This window comes from Tamandua tetradactyla, chromosome 21, assembly GCF_023851605.1.
Source record: "Tamandua tetradactyla isolate mTamTet1 chromosome 21, mTamTet1.pri, whole genome shotgun sequence".
Taxonomy (NCBI): Eukaryota; Metazoa; Chordata; class Mammalia; order Pilosa; family Myrmecophagidae; genus Tamandua; species Tamandua tetradactyla.
The window spans coordinates 19,325,030-19,345,309 of NC_135347.1; the positions used below are offsets into that span (position 1 = coordinate 19,325,030).

At 35.9% G+C, this 20,280-nt stretch overlaps 1 protein-coding gene and 1 pseudogene across 4 annotated transcripts in view; both read right to left on the reverse strand.

Moving 5' to 3' along the window:
- Positions 1-3,221: 3,221 nt before the first annotated feature.
- SLC25A46 (solute carrier family 25 member 46) overlaps positions 3,222-20,280 on the reverse strand; it is a 198,499-nt gene continuing 181,440 nt past the window's right edge. For 3 of the 4 annotated variants that reach the window (XM_077139006.1, XM_077139003.1, XM_077139005.1), the window contains exons 9-11: positions 13,846-17,634; positions 13,087-13,136; positions 3,222-3,361 (exon numbers count right to left, since the gene is read on the reverse strand). In XM_077139006.1, coding sequence (XP_076995121.1) covers positions 17,056-17,634 — 579 coding nt within the window. In that variant the 3' untranslated portion in view covers positions 3,222-3,361; positions 13,087-13,136; positions 13,846-17,055. Of the gene's footprint in view, positions 3,362-12,876; positions 12,966-13,086; positions 13,137-13,845; positions 17,635-20,280 lie in introns of all 4 variants that reach the window. The other variant, XM_077139004.1, reaches the window with a different exon arrangement.
- On the reverse strand, positions 8,823-9,268 carry LOC143665296 (serine hydrolase RBBP9 pseudogene; annotated as a pseudogene).

Genomic DNA, 20,280 nt, shown 5'->3' on the forward strand with positions numbered 1-20,280 from the left:
AATTCAGCATTAATTGAGCTGTTCTCTAGACTCAATCAGCTTGCAGAGTTTTGGGCACCTGATTCCAACAAATCCTGCCTGAGTTTTGCTGGTTCTAAGGAAGAGAGGGGACATTGTCAGGGATGCCTTACTCTGTCATGTTGCTGATGTCACCTCCTTCAGCTTCCTTTTGATTAGTGTTAGTATAGTATAACTTTTCCACCACTTTACTTTTAATTTCTCTGTGTGTTTATATTTAAAGCGGGTTTCTGGTAGACAACATAAAATTATGTTTTTTCCCTCATTGTGATATTTTCTTTCTTTTAATTGGTATGTTTAAACCATTAAATTGAAAGTGATTATTGATATATTTGGATTAATGTCTCATATTTGCAATTGTTTTCTAATTGTTGCTCTTGTTCTTTGTTTCTTTTAAAATCTGGCGCTTTCTCTGACTTCTTTGGTTTGAGATTTTGATTCCATTTTCTCTCTCTTAGGACATCAATTATACTTCTTTTAATTTATTTAGTAGTTGCCCTAGGTTTGCAAAATACATTTATAACTAATCCAAGTCCACTTTCAAATAATATTATACCACTTCATAGGTTGTACAGGTACCCCATAACAGACTTTTCCTGATTACTTTGAACAGTTATGTATTAGATCAATTAAGACTAAGAAATATAAAAGATTTAATTTTATTTTCACTTATTCTTTCCGTGATACACTTCATGAAGATCTGAGTTTCTGAAATGAATCCCGTTTTGCTTTGCTTTTGTTTTTAGTCTGATAAAGTCCTTATTTCTCCTTCAATATTGAAGGATAATTTCACTGGATACAGAATTCTAGGTTAATGGGTTTTTCCTACACAAAACTTTAAATATTTCACTCCATTCTCTTCCTACTGGCATAAGAAGTCCAAAGTAATATATTCTTCTGTAGATATGGTGCTTCTTCTTCAAGCTGTTTTCAAGATTTTCTCTTTGTCTTCGATTTGAACATGATATGCATAGGTGTAGATTTTTTTGGTATTTATCCTGCTTGGCATTCTCTGGGCTTTATGGATACATGGCTTGGTATATATCATTAATTTTGGAAAATTCTCAACCACTGTTACTTCAAATATTTATTGCGGCCCAATCTTTCTTCTCCTTTGGTATTCCAGTATATGCATGTTATACTTTTTGTAATTGTTCCACTGTTCTTTGGATATTGTTTCTTTTTTTAACAATTCCTTTTTCTCTTGGCGTTTCAGTATGGGACATTCTATTGACATATATTCACTCTCACTGATTCTTTCCTATGCCATGTCCAGCCTATTGATGGGTATATAAAGGCCATTCTTCATTACTGTTACAGTGTTTTTTATTTCAAGCCTTTCTTTTAGATTCATTCTAAGATTTTTTATCTCTCTGCTTATATTACCCATCTGTTTCTGCAGGTTATCTACTTTTTCCATTAGAACACTTAGTGTATTAATTATTATTATTATTATTCCATATCCAATTTATGATCATTTATCATATCTGTGTCTGGTTATGATACTTGCTTTGTCTTTTCAGATTGTGGTTTTCCTTTAAGCAAGTCTTGTAATTTTTTGTTGAAAGCCAGACATGAGCTTTCACTAATTTAGCTTGTAGAGTCAGTGTATTAGAACACCATAATTACATGGAAACTTGAATAGGGAGTGAGAACTTATTGGTTTGTACAAGCTTGTGATGCCCTGATACATCCCAAAGTAATTTGGGCAAAGAATAAAAAAGTATTTGCAAAGTCCCCTTGAGGGACTGGACAAAATATGGAAATATTAAACTTCTCCACTTGGGAAATTCCAAATATTCTCACATCCAGGGGATGAAACTGGGCCCAACATAGTGAGATTAAGCAAGTCTTCTTGACCAAAAGGGGGATGAGAAATGAAACAAAATAAAGTTTCAGTGGCTGAGAGATTTAAATAGAATTGATTGGTCATTCTGGAGTTTATTCTTATGCATTAGATATTATTTTTTTAGTTTTTAATGTGTTAGAATAGCTAGAAGGAAATATCTGAAATAGTTGAACTGTAGTCCAGTAGCCTTGATTCTTAAAGATGATTGTCTAACTGTATAGCTTTTACAATAACCATGTGATTGTGAATACCTTGTAGATGATACTGCCTTTTATCCAGTATATGGACAGATGAGTAAAAAATTAAGGACAAAAAAATAAGTAAATAATAGGAGCTGTGCTATTATTTGTGTAAAACTGTTTTGTACCCCAGAAATGCCACATTCTTTTCCTAGTCTAGTCTTGTGGTGGCAGACTTATTGTTTAGGGTGGAAAACTTTGAGAAGATTGTGTCCATGGAGATTGAACTGCTCAATTGTGGATGTGGCCTTTTGATTAGATAGATATGTGACTCTGCCCATTCAAGGAGGGTCTTGATTTATTTACTGGAGGACTTTAAAAGGGGAGACGTTTTGGAGAAATCTCAGATGCAGATGCAGACACAGACTTTCGGAAATGCAAAAGCCCCAGGAGCTGCCAGGAGCTGAGAGAGCCAACAGAAGCTAGACAGGAACCAGAGCCGACACAGATGTAGACATCTGGAAATGCGTGGAGTGCCAACAGAGAGAGCAGATGCCTAGACACAAACATCAGACATCAGACATCTCCAAATGGAGATGCAGGACCCAGCAGATGCCATCATGTGCTTTCCCATGAGATGCTAAGCAAGCCAGAACCCAGAGTTTTGCCCCAGAGAAGCCAAGTGAAATCTCACAGAAGCTTAGAGAGGAAGCCTCTGGAATCAGAAGCTGGAAGGAACAGAACCATGAAGAAGGACCAGCAGATGCCAGCCACATGCCTTCCCATGTGACAGACATAGGCCTTTCCTGAGTCAAAGTATCTTTCTCTAGATGCCTTACTCTGGACATTTCTATGGCCTTAGAACTATAAACTTGTAAATTAATAAACCCCCTTTATAAAAGCCAACCCATTTATTGTATATTGCATTCGAGCAGTATTAGCAAACTAAAACAGTGGGGGACAAAGGGTATGGGATGTTTGGGTGTTCTTTTTTATTTTCAGTTGTATTCTTTTTTTTTATTTTGGAGTAACGACAATGTCCAAAAATTGATTGTGGTGATGAATGCACAATTATATGATACTATAAACCACTGATGGTACACTTTGGATGATTATATTTTTTGTAAATATATCTCAATAAAATTGCATTAAAAAAAAAGAAAGCCAGGCATGAGTATTGGTCAATAGGAACTGAGGTAATTAGGATTTTAATGTGTGGTTTTATGCTACATATATGCATAACTTGCTTGACTAGGAGGTGGGTCATGTTTCATATTTGCTGTATATTCACATGGCCATTTCTTCCATTAGAACTCTGTGAGTAAAAAGATAATGTTTGTTAGCTTTAGTTGGTTAGTTAAAATAAATGTGCTTAAATTAAAAAGTTCTAACCAATATATTTTGAATACTAGCCCACTAAGTACATGGATCTGAGCTTTACGCTCCTAAAGTTTACCAACACAGTGAAATGGAACACAGGGCTTCGAGTCAAAAGATGCAGAGTGAACTCTAACTTGGTACTTATAACTTTGGAACTTTAAACATATTACCTAATCTCTTTGATCTTATTTTTGATCAAATGTAAATTGAATATTGCCATACTTATTTACCTATATCACAAGGTTATTTTGATGGATTTAATTAGATAGACTATACATATATTAAAGTATTATAAAAATGTAAATTTCTGTTACTCTGTATTGCAAACTTTACAATTTGGAACTGTTTTGAGAAAAAGCAAAAATCACCATCTAATTCATTTTGGTGCTTAAAGAAAAGAATATATTGTTATAACCTGTTTATATTAAAGCTGGAATTTAGAATTATATTAGTTCAGATGGAATGTGGTTGCCAAATATTTCTTGTTATTGCACTATTGGATCTCAAATATTTTTCTTGTTAGGTTAGAATTATTTTTATACATAAACTATGTTGTTTAATTACATTTAATGTGATCAATAGCTTGTTGCTTAAGGAAATATAATCCTTGAACAGAAGCATTTTTTTCTAGACAATACTGTATACATCAAAAATGAAATGGGTTTCTTAATCCATTAATTGTAGCTATATGTTAACATTTGTGGTACTTAATTTGCTAGTAAATGGTGCATATTTTATTCTTTTAATGTAGTCACAAAAATTCTATAGTATTAAAATACTGCTATAAATAATATTTGAGTGAAAGAAGCATTTTAAAAATAAATATTCCAAATACATCTTTAATTTACAAAATTAGCATCTATATACCCTATCTTTTGTACTTTGATATTCTATATATCCTCTCCTGACAATTCTAGCAGGAAATGCTTAGAGAGAGCTCTGAGAGGTTTGATGTTTCTCCATTATAATCTCCTATAATGGGAAAGAACACGCATATATTTCTCTCTTGTAGCAGGCTAAAATCGGAACTGGAGGACTCGCTTTCTCTCCTTGACTCCATGTCTGGCTGGGAGTGAATATCAGTGCCAATCTGGATAAAGCCCAAATACTCCTTAATCTGGAGAACTAAAGTGAGAGGCAAGAAGAGAAATATCCTTCTGTGGAAGGGGTAGAATTTTCTGAAGAAGAGTATGAGGGTGGCTGAGTAAGATATGGTGGGTAAGATAAGTGGGGAATATGTGGGCAGGGACGGGAACCTTAGGGAGGGGAATACCCCAAATGATCACTTTCATTGTGAATGTTGAAGCATAAGGGAAAGTCAAAGTTAACACCATACATCAATTTTTGCTCTTCCTCTGCAATAATTTCACTCTGAGATTGTCCTAACTGCCTAATAAAGAACTTTGTGATGCACTGCAGTCTAATGATTTGATGGTCTGGTAGGTGCTGAAAGGACATAGTGCTCAGACAATGGGGGTGAGCAAGTGGAGAGATGGGAGGGTGTTAGGAAGGGTACCAGAGGAGAGAGCAAGCCTCAGTTTCTCAGGAGGATTGTGAAGTGGAATCAGGGTGGCTATCAGTAGCTGGGGAGATGTAAGAGTAACACAGAGGTGTTAGAGAAGCTGTTTTTTGAGACATTGAGCCCAATACTTCTGATTGCCTAGCAGTTTAGCAAAGGCAATCAAATAGTAGTTTTAACTGCTATTCTCCCACAGAGGTCTATGAAGAGCTGAAACATCTCAGAGTACTTTGGAAACTAAAAATAATAATTTTATATATGTTAAAATTATTTTTTAATATAATTAAATAGTGTCATTTTAGACACTATTTCTGTGATCTGGAAAGAATTTAAATGATTATTCAACCTCCACATTCAAGGTTCTAGGTCAGTGTTTCTTAACTGAGATTGAATCAAATTTAGCTAAGTCCACATACTGGTTTTTTTGGGGGGGGTGGGGGTGGGGGTGGATTGCATGGCCCAGGAACCGAACCGGATCTCCTGCATAGAAGGTGAGCATTCTACCACCGAACCACCCATGCATCCCCACATGCAGTTTTAAAGATGAGCCTTTTAATCACAGAGATTAAACTTCATTTGATACTCTCTGTTTTATAACTTGTCACCTAGTATAATGCTCAGTAAATATGTGTGGAGTGAACAGAATGAAAACAGCTTCCTAGACATTTAGGAATAAACCTTGGTTTGCCTGGTAAATTATCTATGAAGTTAAGTGTTTCATTGCAGGGATCCCTTGGGTGATAGTTATAGCTATGATTTCTAAATTGTGTCTGGCCACCAGTTAAAAAGCATCCTGGCTCTGTCCCTGAAAGTCAGGAAACATAAGTTCTATTCTGGTCATGTGACATAAAGCAAATTAACTAATATGTGCCTTTGTTTTCCATCTGTCATTAGGCTAATTATTTCTGCTTTGACTGTTAACAAAGGCCATTTAGAGATTAAAGAAAATTTACATAGAAAAGTATATGCTGTGCAAGTGGAATATATTTGTTAATAAGAATGTCAATTGATGTATATTGCACTGTTTTAGTTTGCTAAGTTGCTTAAAGCAGATACAAAGAAGTGCATTGGCTTTAACTATAGAAATTTAGTAGTTTACAAGCTTACAGTTCTGAAACTAGCGAACATGTTCAAATCTATGCATTATCAAGAAGGTGATTTCTTCCTGAAGACTGACTGCTGATGATCCTGGACTCTTCTGACACATGGCAAAGCACATGGCAGCATCTGCTGGTCTCTACCTTCTCTTCTGGGTTTCATTGCTTTCACTTTCTTGCTTCCGTGGCTTTTTGTCTCTATATACATCCCATTTATAAAGGACCCTGTATTAGTTAGGGTTCTCTAAAGAAACAGAATCAACAGGAAATATCCATAAATATAAAATTTATAAAAGTGTCTCATGTAACCGTGGGAATGTAGAGTCCAAAATCCGTAGGGCAGGCTGTGAAGCTGATGACTCCAATGGAGGGTCTGGATGAACTCTACAGGAGAGGCTCACCAGTCGAAGCAGGAAGAAACTGTCTCTTCTGAATCCTCCTTAAAAGCTTTCCACTGATTAGATTAACATCACTCAGATGTTTAAGAAGACACTCCCCTTGACTGATTACAAATGGAATCAGCTGTGGATGCAGCTGACATGATCATGATCTAATTCTATAAAATGTCCTCATTGCAACAGACAGGCCAGCACTTGCCCAATCAGACAAACAGGTACCACCACCAAGTTGACACATGAACCTGACCATGACAGACCCCCACAAGAGGAATAAGACCCACCCTGAGCCATGCTTTAACTGAAGTAACCTAATGGAAAGGTCCTACTTACAGTAAGTTTACACCTGCAAGAATGGATTAGTTTTAAGAACATGATTTTCTGGGGATATATACAGTTTCAAACCACTACACTACACCCTCCGGACCTCCTAAAGGTATGTTCTTTCCAAATGAAAATACATGTATTCCATCACAGTATTCCAAAAAGCCTTAAGCATTTCAGTAATGATACTAAATACAAAGTCTCATCAAAATCAAATACAGGTGTGGTCTGTTCTGAGGCACAATTCCCCTTTAGCTGTGGACCTGTGAAACCTAGAGAATATCTGCTTCTAATATACAATGGAGAAACAGTCATAAGATAAATATTCCCATTCCCATAGGCATAAATTGGGAGGAAAACATGAGTCACTGGTCCCAAACAATACTGAAACTCTGCAGGGCATACTCTATTAGATTTAAGGTCTAAGAGTCATCTATGGGATGATGTTTTGTAGTCCAGGCCTGATGGACTGGGATCCCGACCCTTTCCAAGTGCTTGTGCAGGAGCTATGCTCTCCCCAAATACTGGGGTGAAGGCTCCAATCTCTTCAAGCCTTGGGATGATGGCCAGGCTCTGGGCTCCACTCTCATCAAGCATCAGGGTGACAGCTGAACTCTAGGCTCCACCTTTGTCAGGCAATAGGGTGACAACCAGATTCTCCACAATCCTGCAGGCATCTGGGGTGGGAACCCTTTTCCTGAACAATGGGGTAGAAGGCCTGCTCTCTCCAGGTGCTGGGGCAGACTCATCTTTCCACACACATGGGTGGATCTACTCTCCTGGCCCAAGAGGATGCCATCAGTCAAGTCCTCAGCTTCCACAGCCCTGCCTTTGAAGTAATTTTTCCTTCAATCTGCCCCTTTTAGTACAGTTGGCAGTGGTTCATTCATACAGATCTTGCAATAAACTTGTTGGTTTCATGTGTAGTACATAGGGGTCCAAACCATCAGACAAGAGCTTTCCACAAATCCTTTCTGGATAACTGCATTTCCTACCCTGACTTGCACTAAAATAGTTGACTGGTTCCATGTTCAGTTAAAACCTCACATGGAGCAAAATGCTCTGGGGATTCATTTTCTAGAAGCTCAGAATTTTCCATTTGTTTTTGTGTGTTGTGTGTATGTGTGCCCAACAGTTCAGTTCTCAGCTTATCCCTTTCCTCTCACTTTCTGTTTTTGTAGTGTTTGTTACCTTTTTTTTTATTTATACTGTAGTTGCCAACTAACTCAATCTATACGTATATGGACTGGACATAATGCATTCATTTATGTTCCCTGAATTTTAAACCTGCCGTATGAAGATTTTTCCCTCAAAAAATCAGAAGATTGGAAAACCCTTGCCACAATCCCACGTAGCAAATTCCTGATCCTGAGTAGTGGATGCCTCCTTTAGACAGAACATAAGTGCTCCAGATAGTCCTAATCCCCACTCTCTCATAGTCTTACACAGGTATAGTCTACTGTGCTCACTTATATTCCCTGCCTGATCTTTGCAGATCCCTGATACATAGCATCCTCATGCATCACTTTCTCTCAAGATATTCAAAGGCTGGGGGGCAGAGTGTCAAAAGGTGAGCACTAGTCTGGGTTTGGCATCCTGGACTAGCTTGAAATAGCAGCTAATGGTTTGAACTCCAAGTCAATGCTCTGGAATCTCAGTCAAGTTTTCTTTCCCCAATAAAACACCAAGGTTTATTCTATTTCAAAGAGTGCAAGTCCTAAAACAAACATGAGACTTAGTTTATTTTAGACTGGGTTTCAGGAAACCTGGGTTCTGGTTCTGACTTGTCCACTTTAGATTGACAAGGGCAATTAAAGTGCCCTTATGTTCCTTATCAAGCTGGAAAAACATTGCTTTACCTCACAACAGTTTAGGAGATTTAGAGTGTGTAGAAAATGGAAGTGCAGTTTGTAAATTAGTTTGAACACTGAAACTTTTGTTTCTCAGGCATTTCTGGAACTGAACTTGATCTTTTGTCTTGTGGTTGTATGATATATAATAGATATTATTGCTTTACTTATATATTGGGAAGCAAAATAACAAAAATCATTCCGTCTATTCTTACACTTTCAGCATAGACTTTACCTCATTAATCAGTTCATGAAACTCAGTGTTCTGAAAGTGTCCAAGGTCAGTGTATTTGTACAGTTTCGCTTCCAACTATCAGCAGCTTCTTGTTGTTCCTTTCAAGGAAGGAAAAGATCATCCATGGATTCAAGCTATACAATGTGAGGGCAGTTGGCTTTGATCTTCTCTCACTGCAAGGGGCAGTTGAAGAATCCACTTGCATGCTCATTTTCATTCCCCAGGTCTGATGTGCAGGCAGCCACTAATATAGCAGCATAGACTTGATGAGTCTCTGCATATTTGGATCAGGCATGTTTTTAGTCAAATACTGGAAGCCAGGTATCTGCTCCAGCCCCTTTTTCATGGAAACCATACCAACCATGCACAGCCCTATCCCTACCTCCATCCCCAGGAACAATGACAGTCTTGCTAGAAGTCATGAGTGCAGGGATGCCAGTCCTCTCACATTTTACTATAAGCCACAAAGAGAAACCAGGCTGCACTTTCCTCATTTAGTTTGGAAATCTCAGCTAAATATCCAAGCTCGTTATTTTAAAGTTATGCTTCCATGCAATATCAGGACTCAATTCTACCAAGTTCTCTGTCACTTTGAAACAAGGATCATCTTTCTTCCAGTTTGCAATAGTGCATTCGTCATTCTCATCTAAGGCCTCATTGGAATTACATTTAGTGCCCATATTTCTACCAACACAAAGCAATCTACATTTATCTAACAGGCACTTCACAATTCTTCCTGTCTCTACTCATTACCCAATTACAAAGCCCTTTTAACATCACTACCTACCAAAATATCCAAAGCCTCAAACAACAATGTTCCTCAAAACCGTAAGGACATCTGGACCCCATAAACAAACCACAAGATAAAGAACTCAGTAAACTATCTAGCCCAAAGGACATTTGGAATACCCCAAATATTCCCCAACTACAAGCAACTAACTTATCTAATCTTTTTTTAAATTTGCTTAGCACACAATACATTTGTTTAAAAATAGTTTCAATCAGATTCCAATAGAATTGGATTTGGGGATTGAAAGATTCTTAGTAGCTGAGCTGATTTGAAGCTGTCATGTACCACAGAAAAGACATGTCATTTAATCCTCACTCAATATTACTGGGTGGGATATTTTTTATTGTTTCCATAGGGCCCACCCAATTGTGGGTGGTAACTTTGGATTAGATGGTTCCATGGAGATGTGTCTCCAGCCATTCAAGGTGGGTTGCTTACTGGAGCCCTTTAAGAGGGAACCATTTTGGAAAAAACTTTAGAGCCCCCAGAACCAACAGAACCAACAGAACGGACAGAGCTCCAGGGAAGCCATTGGAGATTTCTAGAGAGAAAGCTAGCAGAGGTCACCATGCGCCTTTCCAGCTGAGAGAGAAACTCCAAATTTCATTGGCCTTTGTTGAGTGAAGGTAACCTCTTGTTGGTGCCTTAATTTGGACATTTTCACGGCCTTAGAACTGTAAACTTGCAACTTAATAAATTCCTCTTTTTAAAAGCCATTCCCTTTCTAGTATATTGCATTCTGGCAGCTTTCAAGCTAACACAGTAGCCATAGAAGTTTAGACTTGTTCTGAACTGTAGACCATCCCTCAAAACATACATTTGGATGAGCCCTGGATCCAGGGTTGGATTTCAGACTGGCAATTACTGAAAATTCTGAAGTCATTTTCTAGAAACAAGAACTTGTTTCTCAAAAGAACTTCCACTACATTATATACTTATGTTCTTAAGCTACTTGCTTGCAGGAAATAAATTCAATTTGTATGTTCTGAATACTTATATGTTACAGGAGATGGTGCTGGAGTGGGAAAGAGTGGTGAATTTATTTTTAGTTTTGAAAAGGTTGTTTTGGAGAGAATTAAGAGCAAGACATTTGTAATTATCCAGCCCACTTTAAGTATTTGCTAGGTATGTGACTTTCACTAAGTTACAAATATTTTCAAGGTCCAGTTTTCTCTTAAACGACAATAATAGTGGCAGAGAGGATTAAATGACATGTGTCTAAAATCTGCAAATAATAAATATATATAAAACATTTACTGTTTGCAAGACATCAAATATTCCATAAAATTTAACGCCTATTATGACAGAAATTGCACACTTGTTGAAACAGTAAAAAGCTGTTAAATAAAAAACCCATGTTAGTTGCCATAAGATGTGAAAAGGCAATAATTTTTATAGAACTTCAAAGGAGTAAAGATAGACATGGACAGGAATAGCTAGAGAAAGCTTTAGTTTAAAGTTCCTTGAGCATGGGATGATGTCTTATAGGTCCCCTCCTGCTACTTAAGGACAGGAGTATATAAAAATGCTCAATGAACATTTGTCTATTGAATAACTTTAGATTTGAGTTAGGAACCCAAGGATGGGTAAGATTTAGATAAGATGAAATGATACATTTCTGATTGGAGGAGCAATTGAACAAAGATGCAAAGGTGGACAGAGAGTGGGCATGAGTGCTGAGGGACCAGTCATTAAATAAGCTTATTTCGGATGGCAATGTAAGTAGTCAGAAAAAGGCTGGGAAGAGTTGTTATGCCTTTGGGAAGATAATAAACACCTGAATGGGAAGTATGAACTTAATTCTACAGGCATTGGTGACCACTGAAAAGTTCTTGAGCAGGGAATTGATGTTAAAATTACAGTTGAAGAATAACCTTTAATAGTGGTGCATAAATAATTAAAAGGGAGGGCTATAGGGAAAACCTGTTGTATGTCAGATGAAAAAGATTTGAACTCTAGTGGTACAAAGGAGGTTAAAAAAGGGATAACTTAAAAAGGGTATTGTATGAACCCTATTTCATACAATCTTTTGTTAGGTAAGCATTATTTTCATTTTACAGATGAGAAAACAGAGGCTTAGAGGGATTATTAGTATGCCATGGAACCAGAATTCAAAACCAGGTTTTGCAGGCTCCAAAGACAGGTTTTTTGGTAGGCTTTCAGGATTGATTGTCTCTGAAAGATCTAGGGAGAAGGTGAAGATGATTTTAAATTCTGATCGTATATGATTGGAAATACTATCACTATTTGGAGGGTAGAACCATGTTGGAGAAAATAATGAATTAATACACTGAATTTGAGACACCAGTGAGGTGGGAATACAAGTATAAATAATTAGAGATATGGATTTGGAACTCAAAGGAGAGGCCAGGGCTGAAGATAAATGCTAAGTCATTTGAAACAATGGTAGTAGATGATATTGCCAAGACACATAAAAGTAAAGTAGGGGAAATTCAAAGGATAGAATTAGAAATTACAGCCAATCTAGAAGACAAAAGATGGAATCAAAAAGGTGATCAGTGACACAAAGAATGTACAAATAGATGCTTTTGACAGCAGGGTCTATCAAGAACCACAGAGTTCAATTCAGCTTTTTTAACAGGCAAACTTTCATATAGAAACTTTATTATGAACCAAAGTTAGACAAAATGGCAATTACATTTAAAATTATCTCATTAAAAAGTTTATCGTTATTACAGATATGCACTATCCAAACTTCTAGAAGGTAACAGATAACAGATTGCAACCCATCTTTGAAGAGATACAGGTACACCATTACTGAAAATGGCTCACAGACCAAGCCACTGTCTGCTCTCATGTCTTGAAGAGAGGAACTAACATAGCAGGCATTGTTGATGCAGTAATTATTGGATGGTTGTTCCTTAATATTGCTAAAATTAGAGTTCAAAGAAGTTCGGGTAGGGAAATTATGGATTGGTAAGAATCAGTGGTGAATGAAAGACAAGAGGCAATATGATGTGGGGGAAAATGATTTCTCTGGGAGTGGGAAGATCTGGGGTATAGCACTGGCTCTGTTATTCTATGATCTTAGTGAAATCACGTAACATTTCTAGGATAAAATTTCTAAATTTGTGAAATGAGATAATTTCCAAAGGTCACTTTCCATCCAAGAATTCTAAACTAGAAGCAAACAAGTTTTAAAATATATAGACAAGAATGGGACCACAAATTTATAAGATTCAATTTTTCATTTAACATTTCTTCTGTGTAATCAATTACCTGTATGTCTATGTCCATGTAGTGGAAATGAGAACATGATTGCTATTTTAAAACTTCTATTAGAAGACTTGAGGAATGGCCACAGTTAACTGCAAGATAGAAATCCATTTGCCATAAGAAAGAATAAATTAAGGACCTATGGAATTTCAAAGAGAGAGGATGTTTCCAACCTGGAGAAGGGAGAATGGTGAGCATTGTGGAAGGACTTACCAGAGTTCTTCCTTGGAAGCCTTCCATTGTAGGATCCAGCCCAGATTAAACTTAGAGACAATTAATCAGTTAGTAAGACAGTAATGCCCTTCAGTCCTTCTGTTGGATGTCATTACATAAAGAAATGCAAATTTTGATCTAGTAACCAGCCTAAGAGTACAAAATTTGAACAAGGCCTGAGCCAAACTCTAGCTATGCTTTTTACTAACTCTATGATCTCAAATGAGGTGCTTAACATCCCAGCTTCAGTTACCACATCTGTAAAATAAGGACAGTAGTGGTACTTACTTCACAGCATTGTTATAGAGAATATATAAGACAATGTATTTACCTTTTTAATGATCTGGGCATTGTACTAAGTGCTCAATAAATGTTAGCTACTGTTCTTCTTTTCCTAAAAAGCATTTATCACTAGACTATCTATTCCTGATTTTGAGAGGTCTTGTTACAAAGGAACATTGAACTAGATTACAAGATCTAGTTCCTTTTCTAGCTTTGTATTTAATGAGTTGCTTAACTTTGCCCAAGTCACAACCTCTCTGTATCTATTTCTTCCTTAGCCGAATAGCACCACCCCAAAAATCTCAAAAAATGTCATAGGGCTATTGGAAGGACCAAATATAGCAATGTGTAAGTGTGAGTCACATCACAGTTACATCATTTATCCTTAGAAATCCTTAGAAAAGGATTTTTTTTTAATGCTAGGCAAATAATTTTCACTTTACATATATATTTTATTTGATCTTCATTTTTACCTACCTCAGCTTTTACCACAGGGGTCAATAGTAGTTCTTTAGGATCAATAAAAGAAAAAAAGAATGGTTTTATTTCAACATTTTATTGAACTTTGCCACATGACAGAATTTCCCCCAAAACATCTAAAATACACATGAGACAAAAACAACTTAAAAAAAATATATATACAGACAAATCACCCCTTCTAGCTGAGATAATATTGTGTAAGATTCATTATCAAATCACAATTATTCGTTACTCTGCTATACAACTTGGTACCATATCAATGATACTCAATTACTCCAAAGTAGGACTTTAAACATTCAATTTATATTACACACACACACACACACACATACACACACACGCGGGAGAGGGAGAGAGGAAGGGAGGGAGGGAGAGAGGGCAAGATAATATGCAACCATATGAATGAGAAGAGAAAGCAGAAGTGTCAAAGTTAAGTTTCACTTAATCCAATACAATGTGAACTGTTACCACGGGATTTTATTTGCTTATATAAGTTTGGAAAAGAATTCAAATCTGGCTATAACTTCCAGAGCTGGCATGGTAGTCTTTTCTGTTCCAAAGGATTAAATAAGCAAAATGAGGACAAACAACCTCCACCATAATGTAACTTCCCAATCTAAACTAATAAACTAAAATGTCAAAGCAGAGGTTTTTTGTTTTCTGAACAAATGTATGAATGCATGGGCAGAAATATTGAAGCATTTGCATCCAATCCGTAAAGTGAAAACATTTTACAGTTATAACAAAGCCAGTGCTAAAACAGTGAGTAGTCAGGTACATCTTCAAAAATAATTAAAATCTCTTACCTCTCCAGTTTTATTTATTTCTGAAAACAGGCTAAGGTATCAAGTTCCTCAATCCACAGCCATTTTGAAATTAACCTGTTTTTGTTATTCCATATATATATAACATCCAATGCTGGAACTCTGGAGGCTCAAATGACATTTTTAAGCTATGGGTTATTTTTCAAGGATATATATCATAAAATATAACAGAAGATTATCTCAAGAGAAAAAGTCTATAGTCACCGGATTTGTAAATCAGTTCTTAAGTCCACTTAAAGTAGCAGGTTAATATTTACCAGAATTTTCAGCTTTTAATTCAATGTCTTCAAAGACTATTTGACTCAAGAAACTCTACAATATAAGGCATGCCTATCAAACTCCATGTCCATCCATAGCCAAAACCTGGCCTATGTAAGAATACAGAATCTTATTCACAATACAATTAATCATACTGAATTAGAAAAAATATTATTCTGAGTTATTGTTACCTTAAATTTAGTGAAATGATATTTGATTTTGGCACTGATACATTAAAGAAAAATAGTCATTCTAAAAAAAAGAATGTCTCCAACCGTAATTTGCACTCACTCCTTTCTAAAATCAGCTTAACATATTTTGCCAGAATTTATGTGTTTAATTTTTAAGATATTTATGTTCAACTAATTTGAATGGCAGTAAAAATTAGTATTTTACTTACCACTTTCGATTTTAATGTTAATTCGTATTCTCTCTCACCAGGGAGACCGAAAATAAGAACAACCTTACTTACTTGTGTGGGGTTCAGCCCATCAGTCTTAATTATTCCATAAAGAAACAAATGTTTATAAGTGCATTCTCACTCTATCCTCAAATAATAATCTTGAAATATCTAATTTTTAGCTGTACAAAGAATCTAACAGATTTTCACTAGTAACTAACTTCTTGATTCCATTCAGATTCTATTCTAGAATTCAACTAACTTGCAATTTTCTGAAGTTTACTCTTGTCTGAAACTACCTCCTTTGACGACAATAAAATGAAAGGTTTTTCAGTTTTTAGTGTATGAAAAACGTGTATTTCCACGAGGAAATGAAACTTTATAATAATTAATGATGGATCAAATGCACATCATTTTACTATGCAAAAGCCCTAGCCTATCAAATTATATTAGAAACGGGCAAAACTTTTATTAAACTGATTCAGCATTTTTTTTGCTTTTTGTTAAAATGTACATTTTTTTTCTTCATGGAATTCATAAAGAACATGGGCCAAACTCCCTTTAAGGTTTGTATCTTTTCTTCAGTATTCATCCAAATGAGTTAAATAAAAGGCAACAAGAACAATCTTGCTTTTTCCTTTATGTATATATAGTTCTGAGAACTAAACTTTAAGAAAAAACTGAAAGGAAATTAAAAATTAGAGCCATTATTTAATGATGACTATATGTAAGGCAAGAGATACAAATTCCCAAGTGAATTTTAATTTTGTCTCCTTTAAGACAAGTCATTCAGAAATGAAAGGCAAGTGAGGTTCCTTTTAGTACACAATTTGTCAATGTGGAAACAGCAATAGTTGTCATGATTATTTTATATTCTATCTATCTGAAGGGTGGTTCTAAAAATAACCTGATAGTTCACACGACTAGCTAAGCAAACTGAACTTTATAAACATCTGACAAATTTTAAATTGCTAACACTGAAACACTGGGTTTGCATGTTGGTAATTATGCTATATTTAATTTACATCATTTGGGTACCTTGGCTTTTAATGTTTTATTTTTGGTGATATTCAAGCAGAAGTGCATGACTTCATTTTATGCAATAAGCTGATATAAGAGTAGAGAACCTGTAGGGATGAAGGAAATACCAAGTATATATGTGTATATAAATGTCTTTATATAGTACATATATAGCCATTAAAAATAGTTATTTACGGGTAATGCTATTTAAAACTCCCACTTACAGATTGTCAAATCTAATCCTTCCAGTGTTTTTCATTGATGACATAATTTGCTTAAAGGCAAACTATGACCTGCTGATATTGTACAGTGTATTTAGGATGATATACCAATGCCAATCTAGAAGGTGATAGAATTATGTAACAAATATCAAGGTCAGCTCTATGCAATTTTGTTTTATATTTGATGATAAAGCTTTGCTTCTGCCCAGGATATTTACTGTTCAGTTCAGCATGAGTGCTACACAAGCTAGAATTTAATTCGTATGAGTATTATTTTTGGTGAGTTTTCAAATTAGGAATAATTTGATCCAAAATATATACCCATGCCTTAAAAAAATGAATAGTATTAATATAATAAGCATCAGCTTTTTCTACCAGTTTTACTTTCTGATTCATTTCCTTCTAGTATTTTACTTTTATCCTTCATGATTTTATAACAAAGTAGGTTATGCCTCCTGGATTAACTAGTGATGGAACCTAAATCTCAAAAGCTATTTTGAAGAAGGGTAGAGTAAATAATTTTGGTAATCTGTAAAACAGCTGCATGCAGTGTGTACTGTATTATAACAGCACCAAACCCTTTATAAAAACCAAGCATTCCTTCCTCTTGCCTGATTGTATTGATACAGTCTCTCATTCCCTCATACTGTGTATTAATTGGAAGCACTTCATAGCCCAGGTCTGTATTGTCAATTATTGTGCGTGTTCCTTGAATGTGAAGGCGGTGCAAAACTGTTTCCAATGGGTAAAGTATAATGTCAGAGCAAAGACTGGCAGCAAAGTTAGCAATCAGTTCAGGAAAATAAGCATCCAACATACTCTGCATGGGGCTAGTGCTCTCAGCTAGGTGGCTATTATAAGTCTTTTTCTTTAGAATTAGTAGGATAAACTTCTGAATGATCGAGCTGATAATGTAATGAAGGACTCCGTGCAGCACCGTAGGGAAGATCAAGGAAAGAAGCGGAAGTAGTCGTTTGCTATGAGGCACTCCCATGCCTATCACTCTTCCAATTCCTTCTTTAACACACTCCAAAATTCCAGTATTATCTCGAATTATCTCACTCTGAAATTAAAATGATGAAATAAGTAAAACTTAACATTTGCCTATCTTGCCACACAAAAAAAGACTCTTCTAGGCTCCTTTTAAATACTAATGTACTGACGAAAGGAAGGAACATCAATAGTTTTCAGACTTCAAATGTAACATAGGCCTTAGATTCTTTTCTCAAATGGAAATGTCGTATTTTCATAAAACAAAAGTGAAGTTGGAAGCTGTTTATATTGGGGTAGGGAAACAGGAGAGGAAAAGACACAAGAGAGGAGGGGACATATCTGGATTCCCCACCCTCAGCGAGCTTCTAAAAGCTCATTTTGAAAACCAACTACATAATGCCCAAGGAGGCAGTATAGTGCTTAGAATTCACTAGTCTGGGTTTGAATTCTGGCTCTATTATTTACTAGTCACATTACCAAGGGATGGGAAAGCTACTTAACTTCTCCTAAGCATCAGTTTACCATTCTATGAAAATAAGATTAGTACTACTTCCCTTTAATGCAGAGTTGCTGTGAGCATTAAGTAAGAAAAGGCCTGGCACCCAGTAGGCACTGAATGAATGTTAGTCTTATTATCATCTACAATGTCTCTGATATTTTACATTTTACTATTTTGAGGATATATATAGATATATCAAATTTGCAATATCAATTATAGAGCTATGGATATACAGAAAAGGAAAAGCAAAGAGGCCAATTTGACAGCAGCAATGACTGCGGAAGAGAACAGTAGGACAGGAAGTTAAAAAGGTAGCTGGGGTTGATGGCATGCTTTATAGACTCACTGGAGAGACTTTGGAGTCTACTCAGAATGAAATGGGAAATTACTGGTAGTTTTTAAGCAAAGAAGGGACATGATATAATTTGGGACAAACTAGCCACTATACAGAGAATAAATCATAGGGAGACAGGGGAGTAATCTGAGAGACCAGCAAAAAAGCTACTGTGATACCCCATATAGTATAGACTAGTAGGCAGCAATGCAGGTCACGAAAAGGGGTTCAGTGATGCCTTTATCCTGAAATTACAGCTGGTAGGCATTACTGATGGATAGGATTTAGGGTATGAAAGAGAGAAATCAAGGAAGACCCCAGTGTTGTTGGCCAGAGGAACTGGAAGAAAAGCATTTATTTTTACTGAGTTGGGAAATATTGCTTGAGTAGAAATTTAAGGGAGAAGATCAAGAGTTCAGAAATGTTAAGTCTACAATGCAAAGTTCAAGTGGAGCTTACACTTGGGAAGAAGTCCAAACTAGACATATTATAAATTTGGCAGTCCTCAGTTTATAAATATTTAAAACCACAAAACTAAAATGAGCTCAATAAACCTATTATTCCATTTCCCTACTTCAATCTACTTACTGTTAACAGAGCAGCAAAAAGAGAGTCTACTAAACTCAGAGCACGTCATTCCTCAAAGGCCAAATTACTGTAATGATCTACAATGCCCTACATGATCTGACCCAGTTTTACCTCTCAGACCTCATCTCCTCCTGTTAACCCCCTTGCTTAGTTAGCATCAGCTATACTGGCTTCCTTGCTGCTCCTTAAACATGAAGATACTATACCACCTCAGGTCCTTTGCCCTTGCAGCTCCCTCTCCTTAGAAGGTCCTTCTCTTAAATATTCATGTAGTTCTCTTCCTCAGACCTTTACTTAAATATCACTTTCTCAGTAAGGCCTTTCCTAGCCTTATCAAAAGTAGGAACCATCTCTCCTACATATTGCACATTCTATTTGCCTACCTGTTTTATTATTTTTTTTCTTTAGCACTTATTACCATCTAATACACTTTATATTTATCTTGCTGATATTTCTCTGACCCACAAAAATATAAGTGCCATGAGGGCAGGGTATTTTTTATCTGTTTTGTTTGCTGTATCCCTAGTATCTAAACAGTGCCTGACACAGGTTGGCACTTAATAAATGTTTGATGAATTAAAAAAAAAAAAAGTTTAGCAGCTATGGAAGATGAGCTGGAAAGGTAAAGTCAATAAAACCCTTAATTTAACAGTATGCTAAGAAGTATGAAATTGAGTTCAAGGAATATGAGTCAGTATGGATCCTTAAGCAGCAAAGGGATATAAGCAATCCAGCTTAATAACATTAATCTTGCCTGAGTATATAGAACAGATTTTAAAATACAAGAATTAGAACAATGAAGGCAATGGAATATTAGGAAGTTCACATTCAAGGGTTTCAAGAGGTGTTTTACAGTAGATTTGTATAAATATATGTATATTACAAGGGAAAGAATATTCTCTAAGGGATTTGAACTCCCCAGAAAGGCAAAGAACCACTGAAAGTGAAATAGGAAGAAGGAAGGTAATGTAATATAATAAGTTAAGTATGGTAAAAAAGGATTAGAATGTTGGCCTGCTCACGGGGAGAAACAGACAGATCTTATAAAATTAGAACTAAGAAAAGCATGATGATTGTTACAAAAAATGAAACATAAAAATCAAGAAACTAAAATCCTAAAAACTAAAGTTTTGAATCTAAAATTTAGAGGGATAGATAATAATAGTGCCAACAATGGAAAAGGAAAAGATGTTTAAAATGGTACTAATTTTCGGAGGAAGAAGATAGGATTGTTTTTATGAGTTTGAACTGAAGATGGATTTCATTCACATCACCATTAGGGTTAAAATGAATCA